Source organism: Liolophura sinensis, chromosome 12 (assembly GCF_032854445.1).
Source record: "Liolophura sinensis isolate JHLJ2023 chromosome 12, CUHK_Ljap_v2, whole genome shotgun sequence".
In the NCBI taxonomy this organism is placed as follows: Eukaryota; Metazoa; Mollusca; class Polyplacophora; order Chitonida; family Chitonidae; genus Liolophura; species Liolophura sinensis.
Genome location: NC_088306.1, coordinates 13,666,291 through 13,686,469, shown reverse-complemented (window position 1 = coordinate 13,686,469; position 20,179 = coordinate 13,666,291). Strand labels below are relative to the sequence as shown.

Genomic DNA, 20,179 nt, shown 5'->3' with positions numbered 1-20,179 from the left:
CAAAATAAAAAAGCAAACTTTCCAACATGTTCACTTACGCACACCACACTGACAGAAGACGTGCTATTCAGAGCCGTCGACCATTAATTACCACCATGGACCCACAAGTAATGAAGAAGTGGAATCGATAAGGCCCAGTTGAATCGACATTTGGTGTGTCTCTGCTTGTGAAAAACAAACAGTCTTTAACCAATAGATCACTCTATTTAACTCAGTGAAAACAGAAAAATAAATAAATAAGGGCATTTAAATAGATTAAAAGAATTTTCAGTCGTTTTCTGCTGATGCTTGAATCATTTATACAGTTCCTGTCCCTTGAAAAGACGATTATCTTGGCTCCATGGACAAAAAATTACACGGCGAAGTGTAAGACACATCCAGGCCACGCGCCTCCACCCACTCGCGCACACACGTAATCTAGATCACCGATTATATCAAGCAACAAATATAAACACATAGAAAGCATCGTTTCTGAGTTGAGATACAGCATTAAATCAAAAATAAAAAAAAAATAAATATGAATATATGTGAGTTACAAGAAATAAATTATTTTATGTTCACTCTGCATTCAAGAATATTTGAATCTAATATTTAGGCATACCAATACCCCGAAAGCTGATGGGTACGCCTGCAAGTAGAAGACAACCTGGATTGCCGCCCTGATCTCTATAAAATGTGTGCTACTTAACAAAAACGAAGAAAAAAGAGTACTGTCAACCCGTTAATGTAAGCAATGTCAGCATATCCCATGCGCACGAAAACTGGGACATTTTATAGTCTACTACACGTAACATTTAGTTTTGTACCTGTTCACCCAGTATGATTTAGCTTTTTTATTTATTAAAGTAAATTGTCTTTTACATTATAGGGGCCTCCGTTGCTCAGTTGGTTAGCGCCCTAGCGCTGCATACTGACCCAGAAGCCTCTCACAATGCGGTCACTCGGAGTTCAGGTGCTGGGTTCCTCTCCGGTCGTAAGTGAGAAGGTCTGCCAGCAGACCGATATCACTGCACTTTTTAAAATTAATTCTGCTTATAAGGAGCGTGTATTTATTTTATTTATTTATTTGATTGGTGTTTTACGCCGTACTCAAGAATATTTCACTTATACAACGGCGGCCATCATTATGGGGGGAGGAAACCGGGCAGAGCCTGGGGCAAGGAGCGTGTAAGTTGCTACTGTTTTGGCACAAAGTTAACAGTTAGAAGAAATCCATGATAACGGAGGAGACCGTATTCCACCATTTACGTGTGGCCACTTAACAACTTTCACAGTGACGTCGCTATTTTGGATTGCTCTGTATGTGTTATAGTCTTTAATATTATTTTTAACGGTTGAATTTTATGCGGTGAGCCCAATATAAGCCACAGCTCATTGGCTTGTAAATGACAAGCTTTCCAAAATATGATGCACAAATGTTCACCTGTTTATTGAGCTCAGTATATATACCTCACAATTGCGAAATGTCAAGAAGTGTTTAGTGATCGAACAAAATCGGCCTGGTCGCGTCGACGTCTTCTCGTCACCAAAGCCTTGATCCACGACAAGCTGATCCTAGTGTAGGTGGAATTGCATACTACTGAACGCTATATTGACATATACAAGAGACAATATTTCGGAACCATTGATTGATTTGTTGATCTTATATTTTTGACTGTAATATGTAATGACATAAATGTACATGAGTACGTGTTAAAAAGGGTTAATAAAAAAATAAAAAATGAAGCGTTCAGAACATGTATCTTCAGTCATTATACATACCTGGTGAGATTCATCTTTATCCGCTGGCTAACTGCAGTTCATCGCCCAGGTACACAGGTCCAGGAAAATGTGCGTGAAAAGTAGTGATAGAGAATTTTCTGTCAGTCTCAATAAGTGGTGTACTAGTTATGAGTGTTAAAAAGCAGCTTAGTGTGTATGTGTGTGTGTGTGTCGGGGGGGGGGGGGGGTAACACAATGGTTCTGTACTGTATGACGTGCAGGAGCCTGTATCAGCATTTTAAAGGATTTTGTGTGAGACGCCTTCTGTTTAAAAGGTGGTGACCGTAATGTACCACGTATCCACTGCATTCTTCAGACCACATGCGTGTATCTCAGGTAACCCCACTGACTACCATGTTATGCATCACTACCCTTACTCTGATTTTCCGAATCATCACATCTACTTACATAGCTGTCATGTTAAACAGGAAAATGTCAATTCGAATTTTTATTACGATGACGAAGTTTAATGTAATCTAGGTTTATTACTGTGAGTTAGAGTTGACAGCATATGGTTACACTGTTAAATTATTGAAATATACTGTTGAAATTACATGCAAGTACGGCATGTAGGAAATAATGAAGGAAGATATACAGTTGTATTTACACAGCATGGTAGGTGTGGCTTGTTGATGCATGCCAGATGGCGTTTTCAACAAGTTTCTTCAATAAAAATGTTATTTACGTCTGATGTTTCTGATGCGTGCATTTTTAATATGGCTAGGCAAACGAGGATCGATTTCAAACCTTGAACACGTATTGGATTTGTAGATTCGGCTGTTCTGATTATTCATTCAGCCATGTGGCGTACATCATCCTTTTCAGGGCTTGGAAACGCCAAATTTATAATTTCACTCACTCACTCATTTAGCCATGGTGACAAGCTGCGGTTGACGACACTCACTTGTCGTTTGCGGACGCTAACGCCTTAACTGTTTCGATCAGTATGTTGTACGTTTCTTTATTAAGTTACATGTGGAAAAAAGCGTGAATGTATTCACCGATAAACTTGACCGTCATCATATATTTATTTATTTATTTGTGCGATTATTGAGTGACTGTGTGAAACAACTGACCTCTGGCAACCACACTGACACATGTGAAGCAGAAAGATGTGCAGCAGGGGTACGAGGAAAAGGGGCATTCCATGAGCGTTGGACAGCGTAATCAGTCATACCGGCCTCACTGACTGCTTATTGTTGCCAGAAAGAAAGATTACCAGTCCCACACACAGACAGAGCCCAAGAAAATAAATAAAACTGCAAAACACAGGCATAATAGTATGTGGCTGGTTGAAGTTTATAAAAGTGGACAATATTGTCTTAAACGGAAAAGTTTATAAACTGGATAATATTAACTTACACGGAAAAGTTTATAAAACTGGACAATATTAACCTACACGGAAAAGTTTACAAAACCCAGCAATATTAACTTACGCGGAAAAGTTTATAAAACTGGACAATGTTTTGCGCTGACATCACGCCAGATATATATAAAAGGTTTACTTATTAACTTAGTTACTTATTAACTTAGTTACTTATTAACTTAGTTACTTATTAACCCCGAAAAAAAGAATGTCTACATTCGCTACTCAAGACGGGCTCCATAAATATGACGTGCTTTTGCTTCACGGGTTTTCCGTTGGCCACCGTCGTCTAAGTGAAATATTCTTGAGTATGGCGTAAAACACCAATCAAATAAATAAATAAATAAAATACATGAAGTAGATAATGCTAGCCGCCGGGTGAAATATTCTTGAGTACGGCGTAAAACGCCAATAAAATAAAGAAATAAAATGCATTCAGTGGCACAATTAATGTAATGGTAATGAGTTCATCCTGCGCTGGTACATCATCAGCTTTCGCTGTAGATGGAGAGGGCGCGGTTTGTGATATCTGCTGAGTTTTGCCTGGCGTTCAAACGTCATAGCACAATACATATAACGGTAATGAGACTATCCAATGATGATGCTTCATGAGTTGTCGCTGTAGATGAAGAGGGCGCGGTTTGTGATGTCTGCTGGCGTTCAGGCGTGGTAGCACAAAACCTATAACGTGAAGGAAACTTCACTGATGCTGCTTATTTGTATACAGACGGTCTATTTTGTCGTTATAGTAGGAATATATGAGAGAAAATGGAGAAGTCCTCATTGGCAACATATTTTACTGACCAAAAAATAAAGAAAATAAACCCACCCGTAGATGTGAGCTAAAACTGCTTTATTTAGAATTCAGTATACAAAATATTTGATGCGTACAGCGTACGTAGGGTGTGTTAAATATTTCTGCTAGGTATATCTGTGTTCAATATCGCTCTATATAATAAGATTTTTCTGGGCAGCATTTGGCACATTCGTCCAAAGCATCATCTAGTCCTATTAGTTATTAAGAATCCTTTCCTTCTTTCGATTTGTCCGTGAACATAAATGAATCAAAATCACACAACATTTAGAGAGTTGACAAACATCATTGCAATCAGCTCAGGTTATCAGGCAAGTTCCACAAAATTTAAGCATAAAAGACTGCGAACAGGTCTAGAAAGTAAAATAATATGACAGAAGACCTAATTGTCAGAATCTGAGAAAAACAATGCACAGTAAGAAAAAATCAAGGCAGTGAAGTCGAACACACGGGAGTATATCTGACTCATTTTGAACATTTCATGTTATAAAAAAAACTTTTTCAAGTTTGACCAAGTTTTTTAAGTTTCAAGCCTTCCGAGATTTGCAATGTGGTTTTACATGAGCGTTATCCATTTCTTCCACGCGAACTCGCGATGTTTGGGCGACCAGCAGAAACCCTCGGAATTGAACCTGGTTCGGCACGGCACGTGTCTGGATTTCCTCGTCTAAAAATGTAGAAAACAATTAAATTAATTATAACTATTCAGCTGCTAAATCATCTAGTTTATTCACTCACCGGCAATTGCGTTCTCAAGGAAATTGATTTGTTAATTTCAAGCAATCTATTCCAATTTGAAACTATTTGAAAGGGGGGGGGGGGGGGGGCATGGCTTTCTCCACTAATTAACATCTCCAAGTTGTTTTTTTTTATTCAAATGTTTGCGAGTGTAACGTTGCCAAATATGGACAGACCATTCGGACTATCTAACAACGTAACAATATAAAAAGCTGTATCCTTTACCCGCTTAAGGGGCAGTCTGTACATCTATGTATGTATATAATAAGTGAAATATTCTTGAATATTTCATAAAACACCAATCAAATAAACTAGGAACACCATGGAATTTGAGGATGTTTTGGAAACGGACAAGACATCATCCTCGCCAACCAGATTCCTTAATGATTAATAGTAAATATCACATTTTAATTAAACTGGTGTATCCTTCTTTGTTGTACCAAGCCACAAGTATGTACAACCAGATTTTAAAATTCTATAAATAGGCTATTGTCCAAGGGAGTCTTGATGTTTCTTCCATGGTACATGTAATTAGGGGGACAGACAAAGGACCCGCTGAACATCAACCTTGGCGGACAAAAGTCCCGCCGAACAAAAGCCCCGAGGAACAAAAGCCCCGGTGGACAAAAGCCCCGTGGAACAACAGCCCCGGTGGAAAAAAGCCCCGAAGGAAAATCGTCCTCGTCACTCAACCTGTGCACAATGTCAGTTGGTCTGCGAAATGACGCAATGGCTTCCCCGGCCCCACTTCGGTGCAGCAGTGAGGTGTAATTTTTTGCAGAAAATGCAGTAAAAATAAGTAAAACTTATTTGAAAATAAAGTACATTTACTGAAGAACTTTTGTGTGAAAAATTGGAGTGATGCGATTTATACTTTTTGTTTCATCAAAAGACAAAAGTAGGGTCAAAAGCAGATTTTTCTGCTAACGTGACCCAAAATCATATCCACACATTTGGTGTCCATTTAGGGAGTAGTAAGCTATAACGAAGTATGATGTTGGTTCATGCTATCCTATGTTTATAAATCAAAAAAAGGAAATAATTTGAAAGTTCATAGGAACTCATTCACCATAATATTTTATGACTTCTAACGCATTTTCTGCATTGATCCAGCGGTTACAGGGGTTGTGGAGAAAAGGATAACGAGTTCGATTCCTATGATTGCTTTCTTTTTTTTAAATAACTATCAAAGTGAGGTACCATAATGGAGAGGGCTTTCATGTGAACCACACAAGAAACTCTTTTTTTATATTTCTTCATATTTTGTCTAGCTATATATTAGATAAGTGCAATATACTGAATTCTTCCAATGAAAGCTCAACGCTATATATGCGTTAGCTAATAGCATATGGTACAATTACATTGAGAACAGGCCCCTGTTCATCAGTTTAGCTTCGTAGTAAATGTCGATTAAAGACACTGTCATATTTGAGATATAATACGTAAGGCAAAACTTGTTTCAGATACCGACATAATACAGAAAAGGATATTATATTATGCATTTAGCGGGATACAGTAGGTTGATGTTTAGAAACAAATATTTTAGCTTGGTCCATTTCATCGGCTACACCTGTTACATAACAGCTTCAACCGCATACCGGGGAAGCCATTGCGTCATTTCTCAGACCAACTGTCACCGCACAGGTTGAGTGACAGGGGTACGACTTCCCATCTAGTTTCAAGGTGTCCTTTTCAGTCAGTCAAATTCAGTGTAGTCGGAATTGCCTTGTGGAATAATCGTATATATGCTTGATAAAAAGCATTGGATCATAGTATTTGTTTGACATCAGAGACGGTCAGTTTTTGCCATATTGTTTTCAAAACGTATGTGTACAGCGTTTATGAGATGAAAGCTGTTGAACCCGAGAGTCCGAATGACACACGTGTTGATGACAAGTTATTAGATGGCAAACGAAGTCACGCTATATGAATTCTCGTCAACAAATATTTACCGTTTTGTTTTTAAACTGTCTGATTTGTTGGTTAATTAACACGACGGGGTTTCTCTCCGCCTGGGTTTTTGTCCGCGGATCTTATGTCCGCGGGGATTTGTCCGCCCGGGCTTTTGTCCGCCCGGAATTTTGTCTGCCCTGGCTTTTGTACTGGGTACATGTAACTGGAGGCTACCCGGTAAACGATAAATTCGTATCACACAGGTTTATTCAATTATACTTTTAGATTTTATGCGTCAGGAAAACTGTCACTTACGATTTTAAGAAAACCCGGAAATCAGTACAGTTGTACAAAGACACAAACACATTTAGTTCATATTTAATACACCTTCACACAATTTTTGGGGGCCAGGTACAAAACTGAAGACTTGTGTTGCAGTTAAATCTGATATTAAGTCTTAAAAACAATCAGAGAAATGAGCCACAGAAATATATTAGCTTAGAACATTATAAACACAGGCGACGAATGCATCCTATTACGTTACATACCCTATCAATCAAATGAGAGGCTCTAATTTGTTCATTTCTTCACTTATGAAAAAAAGGTGGAGATCACTTGTGTCGAACTTCGGACAAGACATACCTGTAAGGATCCACGATCTTGTACACTTTACCCCCGGGGTGAGAGGATCGGGGATCGTCCGTGCTTAGCATGTAAACCTCTCCTGCAACAAAAATTGGACACGTTTCTCTTAACCAAACATATGACCATATAGACTTCGGGCTCGCCGATCATCTTTAAATAAACTGACGTTTCTTAAACTGTAGGTTTCTTTGGGTAATGTCGATACGATACAGGTTTACTAAGCAAATGTAGCTTTATAAAAGTTAAAAATGATTTAACAGAAACAGACATATCGAATCATGTATCAACTTTGATCTTTGTTAAAACTTGCGACAGTATTCGACAAAGTAGTTAGTAGGGGGTTTTCCCAAAGTCCCGGATTCCTCCCACCTGCCCGCCAGCGAAGAGGTGAAATATTCTTGAGTACGACGTCAAAAACGATTTGAACAAGGAAATAAATCTATCAACTAGTTGTATAGTGGAAATTTTGAATACTGCTTCAACAAACTCGTGCTCAATTCGTCTTGATAGGAGAATATTTCTGATCACCTATCGGCATGCAACAGAATATCAGGCCCTTTCCACGGTAGTTTCGATCTCGAAAAAACATTTTATAACCTGCGGATGATCGTGGGTTTTCCCCGGGTTGTGCCCGGATTCCTCCTACCATAATGCTGGCCACCATAGTATAAGTGAAATATTCTTGAGTACGGCTTAAAACACCAATCAAATAAATAAATAAATCAAGAATATCATTGCATCACTATGGGATTCGCCATTTGAAAAACCTGAACTCGTCAGTGACACTCCATACATGGTTACATACATATATATGATTAGTATTAAGAAAATTTAGCTGGTTAATAATATGGCGGGGCTTTCGATTTTCTCAATGGGTGAGATTTTGCTTACTTTGAACAAGGTTATGGAACATCGCAAACATAAAATGTTAGGCGTGTTAAACTTGTCCAAAAGCAAAAACAATAAATAATTAATCGCCTTAATGTTGTTCTGAGAAAAATAAAGAAGATTTTCTTGAATCAAGACGATTTGTTTTAATTTATTTCACCACAAAAAAGATATTAGGTGCAAGGGGGTTAAACCTAATAGATTTACCTTCGCGGTCTTGTCCAAACGATAATATAAAGCGTTCTGCGAATGATTGCTGTCCCTTCATGCAAACGCTCCCATCACAGAAAGAAAGAGTCTCTCTATTCCAATTGCCTGAACTGTCCTCCTTCATCTTAAACAGCCTTCTGCAAAACGAAAGCTTTCAGCATATGTAATTGTACAAAAAACACATTATCCATCAAGCAAATTTTCATGTTTATTTAATTATCTGTTGTTTACTACTATATTAATATTATACTAATTTCGAGTAAATATGCCTATATTGTACAGGGCAGGTCAGCACACAGACGACAAAAAAAGTGACGTGAGAAAGTGACGATAAACACAAATCAAACACGAAACCGGTCAGCCAAAGGCATATACGGTAAATGACCAGTACGAATTTCACCCACTAAAACACAATGTTAGAAGCAAACAGAAGCCATAAAATATTACTTTGATGCTAACACACACAGTTTTGGAGTGAGACATGATCATAATTCCTCGTAAACCTCAAAATATGTCTTTCTGCGATCAACAGAACCCTAAAAATTGGGGAAAATGTGTGAGTTAAGCAAGTGCAAAGTTTTAAGTCATTTACAGCATATAATACCGAATAAAAATCGTTTAAGGAATTATGTGCTGTACTCTGATGACGTGTACACTGTTAGAGTGAGACAAGGAGATCTTACCCTGATTGATAGTCACCGAAGATGTAATACCCTTTAAGATTAGGACTATCGCATCCTCTGTAAAAATGGCCCCCAGTAATCGACTGTCCCTCGTCTCTAGCGTACGTGATTAAGGGTAGAACCTCGGGAGCTGAAGAAGCAAAGAGGATACTTGTTGCTGTGAGACTGGTGCCCTAAATTTCAAGCCTGGGCTAATGCCTTGGGGTGTTGCTACCAACTCTTTAATGGCCGCAGTCTACATGTGTCTTTAGATGATTTGAATCAGCACGTGTCAGATGTATCAGAAGTAGTGAGTTCGGCATACACGAACGCTTGAGACACGACTCAAGTGAACTGCATGGTAGCTGATGGCCATACGATTTCAGTTTATTTATTTGATTGTTGTTTTACGCCGTATACTCAATACTATTTCACTTATACTACGGCAGCCAGCATTAAGATGGGAGGAAACCGGGCAGAACACGGGGGAAACACACGACCCTCCACAAGTTCCTGGTAGATCTTCCCACGTACGGCCGGAGATGTCGTCAGCATGACCTGACTTGACATCACAGTGACCGCACTGATTAGAGGCTCTTTGGTCATTGCACCTCGCTGGTACGCTAACAGTCACGGCATGGAGGCCCCCATACGACTTTAACATTGACCGACATACATGTGACACGTACCGTTTATACAACACTTCGCAATGCAATTTTGAGATATAATCAAAAAATTATATCAAGAGATAACATCATGTGGCAACAATTTTTTAAACATACGATGGGAAAGTTATTGCTGTTATTGGGGATAAACTATTCTAAAGTTAGTTTCAATAAAATGAAGAAAAATATAAACTAAACGAATGTAAGCCCTGGGATAAATAGACTGCAAGAAATTATACATGTTCCAGGCACTTGCATGTACATCTTATAAATTGACAATGTATATATATATATATATATATATATATATATATATATATATATATATATATATATATATATATATATATATAAACAAATATGCACAAATAAATAAATAATATATTAAAACAGATAAATTAAACAAGTCACGCACGTGTTCTGCCACACTGTTGTCTGTTAAAGCACTCAAAGCCTTCCCTGCCACGCCAGCCGTAGTTAGCTCCCTTTACCAGAAGATCAAGCTCTTCAAACCGCCCTTGACCCACGTCGCCGCAAATAATCCGGCCTTTTCCCTCTCCTGCAAAGATATATATGATAAAAATAGCCCTTAATATGACCAAGTTGTTTACTAATGTTGACACAAATAAACTGCATAGTACAACAAAAGTCTCACAGCACAGAGAGTAAAACTAAACCAGCGACAATAGTGTAATTAGTTGCAAACAGTCATACATAGCGAGTGAAATACAGCCTCTTATAAATTTACCTCGTTTAAATTTTCGTTTAAGGGAAGACCACATACAGTTTTATCTCATCACCCGACACACTTACTGAAAACTAAGTCTAACATAATACACTTTTCCAGACAGAATGATTACGTTTAATCCTGCATTACTCTAGAATTCCATTTTTTATGGGGTGAATTTAATTCCACGGAAAAAAAAATAAAAATAAAACCGAAGGATTTTTTTCTTCCATTTTTGTTAGTTATTCCCCTTAGTTAATTTGAGATCACATTTACGCGAATTCCATATGGCCCAAGTATTTGACTTGAGAATCTATTTTGCCACAATAATGTTTGTCGCAGTCGCAGTCAAAATATTCTTGAGTACCATAAGCCATCAGTAAAAGAAAGAAAGAAATGAGACCAATATTTTGTGCACTGACGACTTTCGTCAGTTTTCGTAGAAATTCGATATTAGCAAAAGGCTTTGGATTACATACGGTTTTTTGACACAACATACAGATGTTGAATTAACACATGTAGATAATGTGTTGAACCGACACATGTAGATAATGTGCTGAATTAACACATGTAGATAATGTGTTGAACTAACACATGTAGATAATGGGTTGAATTAACACATGTAGATAATGTGTTGAACTGACATACGTAGATAATGCGTTGAACTAACACATAAAGATAATGTGTTGAACTAACACATGCGGCTAATGTGTTGAACTAACACATGTAGATGATGTGTTGAACTAAGACATGTAGATAATGTGTTGAATTCCTTCTCATGGTACAGTGGGACATTCCTTTGAAAACGCATTAGTTTTGGATATTTAATAATAGTAATAATTACTGTAACAAAAACCATTCGGCGTACGCGACACCGTTGTAACAAAAGCCCACATTTCTTGCTCCCGGGTTCGCGGCCTCCATACTTTTCCAGAAGGACACGGAGGTCGTGGTCGTATTACTGTTCAATCAATCAATCTTTCGTTCATTCGTTCATTCATTCATTTAGAGAAAATATTTTGCTGTATGACAGAGACAAGTACTGTAAAACTCTAAAGTCAACCCGAGTAGATCTGCAAAATCCAATGTAAAGATACTAGAGGCTGGTGTAGGTTTACAATGTTGACATACCCTCTAAAGCGTGCTTTTTATCAGTAACTTTACATTATGTTGGTGTATAGCGATTAGTATCTGCACCTTTACAGCATTCGGCTGTCAAAAGATGTTGCACCTTTAGATTACATTGCTTATATGCAACATCTGGGCGCAAATTTAACCAGAAGTGAGTTGTTTGTTACAGAAAAGATTCGTTTATTTACAGATGGCAGCTGTTTATTTGCAGAATATGGACAACAGCCCATGCAAACTGCCAGTAAATTTTAAGGTAAAAATACTAAACATTGTATTTGTAGTTCCATTCCAGCTACATGTAGTCGAAGTTTACAGTGACAAGAGAAGACGGAAATATATTGCCTTTTCATGAAATCTTTATATGGATAAATGTTATCCGGAAATGAGATAAGCATTTAAATATTTATTTATTTATTTGATAGATTGACTGACTGACTGACTTAGGTTGAACGCTTTCGTCAGGAGTTTTTCACATTTACATACTCGCAGTTAGTAAATGGTAGGAGGAAACCGCCCTGCGTCTGGTTCCTGACAAACCTCTTGAGTTCAACCCACAAGGAAGCGAGAGTTGGATTCGAACACGCGGCTTCATTGATTTATGGCAGGACAATAGCAGTAATTAAAAACCTTGAAATTAAATAAACCAGACTTACACGAACGTTACCTAAGTGCCTAACCATTCAATCATCTTACCCGTGTCGAAATCCCCAGGGTCTTTCCCACACCTCCAAATATTCCTCACGCCAAGGGCGTAGATTTCTGGTCTGGTATTAGAATCGTTCAGAAATGGGTTGTCGGCAGGGATGCCGTAGGGTAAGTCCCCGTCTCGACTGTTGACATCTATTCTCAAAACCTTGCCAAGTAACGAGTTTCTGTAAAGAAGAGATTAACTTTAATACTCGTTACAGCTTTTTTCTGATGAAAATAAATTCGTGTAACATTTCACGAATAATACGTCCATACCGTGAGTAGAATATAAAGATGTGAACATATAAGATGCACACACGAAAGAAGCTGGGCATGAAAAAAGTAACGAAAGACAAAAAGTGGCAAAACGGGGAAGGCTTATATAGATACAGAGGTTATTGACAGCTAAAACCACATGTACATGTAAGATCCAAGATGTGGAGGAGACAATATGCACCACACCAGAACAGGTACATGACAAACCTCCATTGACCAGAGGCGATAGTAGTCATACACTCCAGACAAACGCGTTAGTTTTGTTGCAGTCTGAGTGATGTTCGAATGTATTCTGTTATTATAACATAATACTGTGTTACATTCAACACGATGTCCTGTTAGTCTAATAGAGTCCTTATATTGAATTAACAGAATATTTGTGCTATATTTGGCAGAATAATCTGTTGCAATAACAAAATATATTCCAGCATATAGAGCATCCTCACAGTGGTCGGGAGACCTGGGATCAAACCTAGGTTTGGTCATAACAAAGACTTTTAAAATTGTACTTGTTTCTGCCTCGATTTGCATTCAGCGCAGAGAGGTTAGACAATGGAAACAGGACTGGTAGGGTGCCATGACTAGAAAACAAATGTTAAGTACGACGTAAAACTCATGTATACATATATAGGGGAACTTAAGAGGGGAGTTAAGGCTATCACGAGGGCATTTTTTGACAATGTACTAGAGGGAGAGGAGCTTTGTCCCGTGGTTCAACGTGACTGCATTCCAACCGCCTTGACACACAAGGTGCAGGTTTAGTACCGGTACTTGACAGAAAATGTTCACATTGCGTCGAATTTGCAGAATTTAGGACTACTATTGTCTTTTTGGACTGTGTGTGTTATTTTCACAAAGTCAGACATTAATTAATATTATTTTATCTATTTTTTTGATTGGCGCTTTGCACGGTGATGACAACACCATGACGCTTAGCCATGCTTAGGCAAATGTTTACTAAATAACCCGATGCTATAATAAGCAGATTGTTTCTGCACCCTCCGAATGGACGTAACCTTCGGTTTGTGGATCCACAACCGAATTACCCGAACTATAAATTTTTAGCAGAGAATAAAATAGACTCGCCATTATTTACAACACACAATTTGTTTATTTTGATTTATTTATTTCATTGGTGTATTAGTCCAAGAATATTTCACTTATTATTCACAATATTTTCAGCCAGCATTATGGTGGGAGGAAACTCTTTACTATGCTATTTAAACTTTATTTAAATGCATCTCTGGATGATCAAACTTGATAATCGGCCGAACCAAATATTCATTCTATACACAAAATCCAAACGGAACATTCACTACATTACAAAAGGAAAGCATATATAGACGGTAACAATGTTACCCCCCTACCCCCCACCCTCTCAACCCCACCCCACCAACCTCCTCGAATACTATCATGGCTTATAAAGTTTTCAGTGAATAAAAAAATGCAGTGATGTTAACTGCAATTTGCTAAAGGCGTCACTGGTACAGAAGTGCTCAAAATGGTGTGTTTTTATCACATTTAACAAACAATCAAAAGGAACCTATATAAAGACACCAGGCTCCGGTGATGCATGATCCACCAACAGATCGAATCCTGGTTTAAGCAGGCATACCTGGTTTATAGCCCGCAGAGGTGTAAAGCAACGCAGCAGAATTACTGAAGTGTAGAATGCATATACCTGACACATATTTGTAAACTGTAGGTTAAAATTATGAGCCATACAAATCCGTAACGCTTTATCTCATTAGATTTTTAGCATTAAATCAACTAAAGGGAAGCGATGATCCTTTTTCTAGTAAAGGATTAATACTAAAGCTATACTGCTAGCATTGTCGCTGATAATTTGGGCGTTCACTGGGTGTTTTCCTCCCAAATGGTGATAACTAAGCGCAACTGCACAGTTAGGGCGTTGTGAGTTATATGCAAAAGTCCTACATCTGCATAAAGAAAAACAGGTCAGTTCCAGGGAGGACTCTTTTTGACGTCAAGATACATTTCATCACGTGAATTCAGACTTTTTTTTACCTCTTCGGTAAATACCGCGTCGCACTCAAATAGCCATAGAGACTACTAATATTCCCATGTACGACAAACACCCTACTTTCTGCAATGCATTTGTTGAGTATAGAAGAACTGGTCACACTTCCTCCCCGCACACGTCTGATTAACCGCTTCCAACGTCATTAAATCCATACGCATGCGCAAAGCAACTTCAACAGGCGTCCACAAGATATATTTAAACATGTCGCTACTGTTTGGCGCCGTCTATAATCTAATACGGATGAACTATCAATAATTAAAGTTTGTCTATTATCTGTTTTGAGGCCAAGAGCAAAAATCAAACAAAAAACTCCAGGATTTGACTTTGTAAGATAATAGAAATACGTCACTCAAATAACTGGATCTGGAATACCTAAGGGGTAAGTTTTTTGATTAATCAAAACCCTGGCAACAGACAATAGATTGTAAAAAAAGCTATTTACCCAAAGTATCATTAATGTTAGAGGATACATCAAACAATATATTTACATTTCTTAATATTCATTTTTTTTCTTTCTTTATTAACTTTAAAACCACAATCTTAGTTTTAGATTTTCTTGTCATGTATCCATTAAAACAGAGAGCATACAATTCTTTAAAAACATGTCCGTAAATTACCCAGTCAACTCCCACACATTTCAGTTTTTTAATAGGTGGGCGACTGAGTACGGTATAAAATTCAAATACAATCTGGTTAGGCTAGTGCTTTTGCGAGATAAACAGGTGACGGCGAAGAACTGATTTGTCACCATAAAACGTGAACATTATCAAATTTGATGTTTAATATTAGGTTTAGTTACATGATTTTTTTACTTAAATATGTTATACAAAAACGACGTAAAACCCTTAACATACATATATAAATACATACTTTTGGAGCTGAAAAAAATCCCTTCACTTTTGGTCCTTTAAACAGACGAATGGGCCTGTACTGTCGTGGCTGCTTTGTTTTATAAAGATTGTCAATTTATGCGCTCGGGCATGTGTATATAGACATACCCTCGCCAGCCGTCACGGCTGGCGATCATCCACAAATGAGCATTTACAGTCATAAGCTTTGCCACATAACTGTTATCTAGGAGCATGATTTTCACGCGATAAAATGTATCTCATCAAAAATCTTCGTTTCACACGAAAAAAATACATATTCGCTATTCGGAAAAGCGCATCTTACTTACAGCGCTAATCAAAGCGTCATTTTTTTAAAAAATGAGGGACACTTTTACACGTTTAAAAGGCATCTTCGTGTGAAGTAGACATTTTTTTCACTGACACGATGGCGTTTTGTGAGGCGAGGACACCGGATTATCCAGTTCAAGCCTCTGACCTTTAGTGTCGAATTATTGTCGTTACGTCACGTACAGATATGTACACCACACTGATAATGTCAGTGAGAGCAGGAAAGTCTACAAACATAGAGTCCAAGGCAGGTTCTGAAACTGCATCGCTTCCCTAGGTTCTAAGTGACACATTCAGTAAGTAGGAAGTCAGTCAGGTGAATGAATGTGTGCAAAATCGAAGGTGAGACACGGATAAACATGCATGTATGTTCCTTTGTTTACAGTTACATTCTGGCTTGTCAAACAATCAATGCACTGACCTGTTCTGGGCATTGTTTTGTGGATCACCTCCTGCACCGCCATCTCCCGAGAATATGTACAAGTAGCCATCATCTCCAAATAGCAACTACAAGTAAGAAAAGATAAAGTCAACCATGGATTGATTTGCTTTTGGGAGGAAATCGAATCATACATACATGTATGCCAATAGCCAGCAGTTGTCAGTGATGTATTTTGACTGACTGATTGTGTCTGTTTAACACCACGCACACGGGCTTTATTAAGTATAGGATGGGGGTCAGTTTTATACAGGTAGAGGAAACCAGCAATACCCTTTGAAGTCACTGACGAACTGCCCACCATACTGGAGGAACACAAGTGATCTTCACCGAACATATGACATATGAACATAAAATGTATCCAATTTTCTATCCGTCTGCTTTGACGACGTGATTTGTCACCAATACCTCAAATAGGAGTGTGCAGTATTTTTATCTCTGTTTACAGATGAACAACAACAACATTATGAGTCAGCGCAAATGTGATGCCCAAGAGCTATTTGTATGACAAAGTCTAACTGCCCCACCTTCAGGGTTTTGTGTAAATTTGTAGCTGACAACTGTGTATTAAAAAGTGTTTACCTCTCCGCCGTTGTGATTGCCATATGGCTGGTCGATCTCAAGAAGAATCCGTTCACTGTTTGGGTCGGCCACGTCTGTGTTAAAAAGAAGCACCTCAAATTCGCTGATTCTTGTCTTGAAGCCTCCAGTACTTCTGCGGGTGCAATAAAACACGTAGAATTTCCCGTTTCTAAAGTGGCGCGGATGGAACTCCAAACCGAGGAATCCTCTTTCGTCCCCGCGCCTGCTTGAAACGAAAACCCGACTGGAAATGTCCAGGAAAGGCGTGGGAAACCGATTGCCATCCGGACCCAAGATGTGGACGACACCAATCTGTTCAGCGATGAAGTGACGCTGACTGCCATCATTGGCGTGTCTGAAGGCCAAAGGATTCCGGAAGTTTTCAGCTATTTTCTCCACGCAGATGCAAGAACTTTCCTGTGTGTTAGGATTCGACCTGACTTGCCTAGCAATCGTTTGGGACTGTGGGAAGCACAGTCCCGCTCGTGGGTTAGAGGGCGTCATCATAGAGCAGAATGAGGCAACAGACGACAGACTAGCAATGGCCACCGAGTTGTTAGTGGTCAGTTCTATCGCCAGCTGAATTTGTGCCGCGCAGCGTTTGTAAATCGTTTGACACGAATCCCCGCAGATCAGTGGAAGTGAGTGACCAACTTCGAAGAGAGTACCCGCGAAGGGGTTGCAGTTCTCACAAAGAAGCGAGACGATGACACCGTTGCATTCAAAGCCAAGTCCGCGCGGCCTTAGTTCGCGGTAAAATTTGATGTACGTGTCCAAGAGTACCATATCCTGGCCGTCAGTACAACAGCCATAATCCTTGTACAGACAAAGGCGGCCCCTCTCAGCTGAGCTAAACGGCGGCAGGGAATCCGAGCAGAACGGCTGTTCTATAACCTGAGCTAAAACAACAACAACATTGACTAACAGGATCGGAAGAAACTGCATCTTCCCAGCTGCGTTGCAAGTCCAATAATACAGCATGACCTCCAACCAGTTAGGACCTGTAATCTAGTTGGTATTCTACCCTGCTACAGCAGTTCGTCATCAGGAAGTTCATCCATGTGGCCTGCGCATGTGTTAGATACACTTTTGTCATGCTTTTAATTTTGATGTTAAAAATTGCTAATGAGAAAACTGAATCTGTAATTACTGATGCGTGGAGCGTCAGCAGAGCGTAACACCCTCACAGACGTAGGCTGTAGAGTATTTACACATTTTGCTGCGAGCATGAGGTAAACAAACTGCAGGGACATGAAGTTATAATTTATAATTATTTACACGTCAAAGCCTGTAAGCTTGTTTTCGTTGTAAAGTCGTATCATAGACAGTCGTTTCCATCACAAGGTTCAAATGTTTATGGGAAACCTGAATAAAGCTGAACGATTTATTGCCTTTGCATGCTGTAGTACCGTATATAATATAGTCCTCTTGGCCGGATGTGTCCCCGGTAAGAACAGAAGGCCACAGGCAGTATCTAGTACTACATGTCATGACGAAAAATGTCTCCTTTATCATACGTTATTTCGCTGATCATTTTAACATAGGGATAATATAAAAAAAAACGACAGCAGAGGGAGTAAACTCAGAGCAACGACGACTGTGTGATAGTTAACAAATGCTCTACGCCCTTTGTCAAGAATACTTCAGGAATATTTACCCAATGTTCCAGAGGACACCAAATCACGTGATAATCTCCGAGTCACCCATTAAACGTTATTTAATGGTAACATTTCAGCATCCTGATTTGTCTACAAATAATACGAGCGTTACAGGATTATGAAAGGCTTTGAGTGAGCAGATTGCACATTCTTACACGTACATGCTGTTATCGTGTAAGTGACAACATGTTGTCAAAACAAAATATAGCCTCGACCATTGGAGTGTATAAACATATAGTAAACAAACATCTGTATGCCAATTATTCTTGAACATTATCACCAGGCAATATCCGGCAGCGTTGCAAATGAACATTATCTGTGACCATCATTAAAAAAATCAGTATAATTGAAAATTATCAATCGAAAATTAATGTTGAACGTTATGCAGTTTTACCGGATTCAGGAGGTCTGAACACACGGTTTTTTTAAGTAAAAGAAAGCTAAAATATGAAGTAAGGTTCAACACACTGTTAGGGTAAAGGTATAATAAGCCAAAATCAATTCCCGATAACGAGCCTAACCTGGGTCAAGCAGAGTAACATTCTCAAACACTCAAATGGTTGGTTTAACAATTTAATAAATCAAAAGAGAAAGTAATGATTTAAACTACAAACTACATACACACACACGCGCACACACAGAGGCGCCTTACCGAAGGCAAGTAAGCCATTATACTGATACGGGTCAACCAGCCGTTGCACTATACCCTTCATATTGAACACCAACCAAGGAAGTTACAACTTCCAATTTTAAAATCTTAGGTGTGACTCGACCCAGTATTGACCACAGAACGACCTCTCCCAAACGGACGCTCTACCAAATCTGCCATTGGGGCCGGTCTACCTTCCACAGGCACCTCTTAGCTATTATCACTGATGGATATGATGTCACGTTTAAATACAATAAGTTTTTAAACACATCCAACGCCTCAGATCTTAACTTAAACTGCTATTTTCAGGAAAGCTGTACATCGGAGAAAAATCATAAACATCACAAAACCAGATTCTAATTCAGCAGTCCAAACTGCACCTAACTGTATAGCTTTAAAATTAAAAAATACATAAAAACCTAACGTCACATGACCATCTTCTTGGGTTTTCATTGGAATTTAACTCCCATTACAAACTTTGATATTCTCTGAAGAGTTAGATTGTTACCTGCTTTTGTCACCTGACAATATGGTGGAAAAAGCTGGTCGCACAGGAATATCATTTGTTAACAGTTGAGTAGTAGTTTTGTTTTTGACTAACCTTTTGACCAGTTTAGGGCCAGTCTTGACAAAAAGTATTTTATTAATTCAGTAAAAAGTGGGTTCAGGTTGCAGAGAACCTATTTCTTTAAATCGTCCGAACAAGATTTTAGCTTGGAAACCTAATTATCAGTAAGTAAGGTATTGTGCTTATGTGCATTATTAGTGAGTATTGTTAGTGAGCAATAGTGTGCTATTAGTGTGTTAGTGTGCTTCCGTGGCTTAGTTGGTTAGCTCGCTCGCGCAGGGTAATGATCCAGGATCCATGAGTTCAAGTCCAGCTCATGCTGGCTTCCCCTCCGGCCGTAAGTGGGAAGGTCTTCCAGCAACCTGCGGATGGTCGTGGGTTTCCCCCAGCCTTTGCCCGGTTTCCCCCCCCCCCCCCCACAATGCTGACCGCCGTCGTATAAGTGAAATATTCTTGAGTACGGCGTTAAACACCTGACCACGGGATCACGAAGCGATCTTAGACTTAAGTCAAGATTTCATTATGGTTGTAGGTCATGTTTTGGAGAACATTATGTGACCGTGTGTTACATATTATTTCAGTGGAAACCACGCATCAC

The 20,179-nt window shown here is 38.9% G+C and overlaps 1 protein-coding gene across 1 annotated transcript; it reads right to left on the bottom strand.

The window, feature by feature from the left end:
• Positions 1 to 4,508: 4,508 nt before the first annotated feature.
• Positions 4,509 to 17,651, bottom strand: LOC135479716 (HHIP-like protein 2). The gene is made up of 8 exons (XM_064759619.1): positions 16,707 to 17,651; positions 16,107 to 16,192; positions 12,194 to 12,372; positions 10,058 to 10,201; positions 8,999 to 9,128; positions 8,313 to 8,452; positions 7,215 to 7,296; positions 4,509 to 4,608 (listed from the first exon to the last, which is right to left on the bottom strand). The coding sequence occupies exons 1-8, from the start codon at positions 17,649 to 17,651 to the stop codon at positions 4,509 to 4,511; spliced, it is 1,806 nt and encodes a 601-aa protein (XP_064615689.1).
• Positions 17,652 to 20,179: the final 2,528 nt, after the last annotated feature.